The sequence below is a fragment of the Salvia splendens genome, unplaced genomic scaffold, assembly GCF_004379255.2.
Source record: "Salvia splendens isolate huo1 unplaced genomic scaffold, SspV2 ctg188, whole genome shotgun sequence".
NCBI classification, from domain to species: Eukaryota; Viridiplantae; Streptophyta; class Magnoliopsida; order Lamiales; family Lamiaceae; genus Salvia; species Salvia splendens.
Window position 1 is genome coordinate 14,659 of NW_024598827.1, and position 2,934 is coordinate 17,592.

Consider the following 2,934-nt stretch of genomic DNA (forward strand, 5'->3'; position numbering starts at 1 on the left):
CCAAAAGTATTTTTTGAGTTATATACTTTTATACTAAAAGAAAATGCCATTTATCCAAATGTATTTTTCAGACTTGGATCGATCATTAGATGGGTTTCTTCCTTCACTTAAAGTAGTGTTTAGTGTTTTCCCTATTTCAAGGTATATTGTCCTGTGTTCAAAGTCAAACAAGTCAAATTCGTTTAACTTAAACAAAAATCTAAAAAATTAATACTACTATATGTTAATTTTTTAGTTTGTTTGAGAAAATATGTAGGTCAATCTTTCTTATAGCATAATGCTTATAGGCTATAGTTAAGGTTGCATGTTATACAAACATAAGAAAATGTTAAGGTCAATCATGTATAGGCTATGTGCTGGATCAAGATCTAAATAATAGCATAGGCCTCTTACTTCTCACCATTATTATAATATCCCATTTTAATAATAGTATGCAAAAGTTATTAATCCAACAACCCTTTTTATTCGGTCAACTATTTTTTTTTAAATAGTATCCACCGTTCCCTATTCAATATTTCATATTTCCATTTGGGATGCAGTCTATTAAATGTCTCAATTAAATTTCTAATATTTTTGATAAATATAGATCTTACATTTTACATATTTATAAAATTAATACATAAAAAAACAGGATTAACATTTTACTTATGTTTTTCATTCATTTTTTTTATATTTCTTAAAATTTATGTCTAATCAAAATGAATTCAGCAAAAATGGTTTTACCTATGCATACACAAATAAAGTAAATGGTTAATTTTGACTCATTGTACATTTGTTTGTAGTGATTATTAAAAATATTTCAGTAGACAATTTTCATTTACTACCCTTCATTTAGCATTTGAGAATAAAATATATTAAAGAAATTTCCGACAAATACTGGTATTTCTATATATGTATGAGGTGTAATATAAAATACATGTTCTTTAGGTAGCATCTCAGAAACATGGACTGGGTATTTTGTTTATAAAAATGAAATAATAGGTACTCAATTCATCCCGCGATGGTTTAGTTGTTTTCTTTTCTCAGTTATTCCAATATAGTTATATCATTTCAATTTTGGACAAAATTTTATTCTCTATCCTAGTTTATTCTTTCTTTTTGTTACTTACTTTATTCTATTTCTAACTTATATCTAAATTCACCCACAATTCATCACTAAAATTCATTCATTCACTGCATTGTTCATGTGTCTCACACCATTTTTTTTTACTTATTCCTTACTTTAAAAGCAACAACCATATCTTTCCTTAAAATTTTCTATTTATTTTTTATTTTTAGAAAATCTAATTATATTCATTTTTAATTTTAAGTGTGAGTAAATTATTATTCTAATTAAATTCTCATCTGCTGGTGTTGTAGATGCCATAAACACTGATCATATAACATTTCTGAGTTCACGCATCAAATAGACCATTTCGCCTATAATAATATCTCCACAAATGTACTGAAATAAAACAACCTGAATGTCAATTCACAAAGGAGACAGCATGATTGAATGTAGTACTTTCCCCTCATTATATTATGTGCAATCATAAATGGCTCATTACAGAGTATTTTGGTTTTCAGTTAGCAAGTTTTGGTGAACCATTATTGTCCCCTCCCTCCTGATTCTTTATTGTTCTTCCCACATGGTCCCTTCTGCCCTCTTAAATCTCACTTCGATCTCCATTTCTTATTACACAATTCTCCCTTCAAACCACAACACAATGAGGGCCCGAAACCTCGATCTGCTCAATCTATGGGCTCTCGCATTGGCTCTCCTTATTCGGGCCGGATCTTTCGGGCTCAACACCGACGGCGTCCTCCTTCTCTCCTTCAAATACAGCATCACCGCCGATCCATTCCGCGCTCTGCAAGGCTGGACCGCCGATGACGAGACTCCGTGCTCGTGGAACGGCGTCTCCTGCGGCTCTCCGGGCTCCGGGGAGCCCTATTTCCGGGTCACGGGCCTCTCCCTCCCGGATTCAGGCCTCCGCGGCTCCCTCCCCGCCACAATTGGCATGATCCAACACCTCCAAAATCTCAATCTCTCCAACAATTCCATCAATGGATCCATCCCTTCCACTCTCTTCTCCGCCGCCGACCTTCAGTTCTTCGATTTGTCCAACAATCTTCTCTCCGGCTCCCTCCCGGAGCTCGTCGGGAAGCTTCAGAATCTCCGGCTTCTGAACCTTTCCGACAACGCTCTCGTAGGGAACCTGCCGTTAAATCTGACGGCGCCTCCGAATTTAACAGCTATTTCTCTGAAGAATAACTACTTCTTCGGCCCGATTCCGGCGAAATTCGATTCAATTCAAGTGTTAGATCTGTCTTCCAACTTGATCAACGGAACTCTACCGCCAGATTTCGGCGGCAGCCATATTTCCTACTTCAACGCTTCCTACAACAGACTCTCCGGCGAAATCCCGCAGCAATTCGCCTCCCTAATTCCGGCCAATGCGACGGTGGATCTCTCTCACAACAACTTATCCGGTCCGATTCCGGCGTCTGATCTCTTCTTCCACCAAGCCACAGATTCACTCTCCGGCAACCCTAACTTATGCGGCCAGCCACTGCAAAACACGTGTCTCGCTCCGTCTACGTCTCCGCCTCCCGCCGGAGAGGGAGTTCCGCCTTCCAATTCTCCTCCGGCGATCGCAGCCATTCCGAAAACAATAGCATCCAATCCATCAACCGGAGACCCCTCTCACGAGGATCGTTCCGGTCTCACGACCAGAACGATCCTCGCGATAGTCATCGGAGACGTCGCCGGAATCGCAATCCTCGCAATAATCTTCCTCTACATCTTCAAAAGAAAAAAAATTGCCAAACACACAACCAAACCAGAAGAACAGACCGCGAATGAGTTCGACTGGGCGTCATCGGAGTCCACCTCAGCAAACACAACACTGTCTCGGAAAATGGACTTTCTCGAAAAAGCCACGTCACCACAAC

At 38.8% G+C, this 2,934-nt stretch overlaps 1 protein-coding gene across 1 annotated transcript; it reads left to right on the plus strand.

Moving 5' to 3' along the window:
• Positions 1-1,455: 1,455 nt before the first annotated feature.
• On the plus strand, positions 1,456-2,890 carry LOC121789259 (probable LRR receptor-like serine/threonine-protein kinase At4g37250; the record flags this gene model as incomplete). The annotated part of the gene is made up of 1 exon (XM_042187754.1): positions 1,456-2,890. A coding segment is annotated over exon 1 (1,262 nt), but the record flags the coding sequence as incomplete, so codon positions are not given.
• Positions 2,891-2,934: the final 44 nt, after the last annotated feature.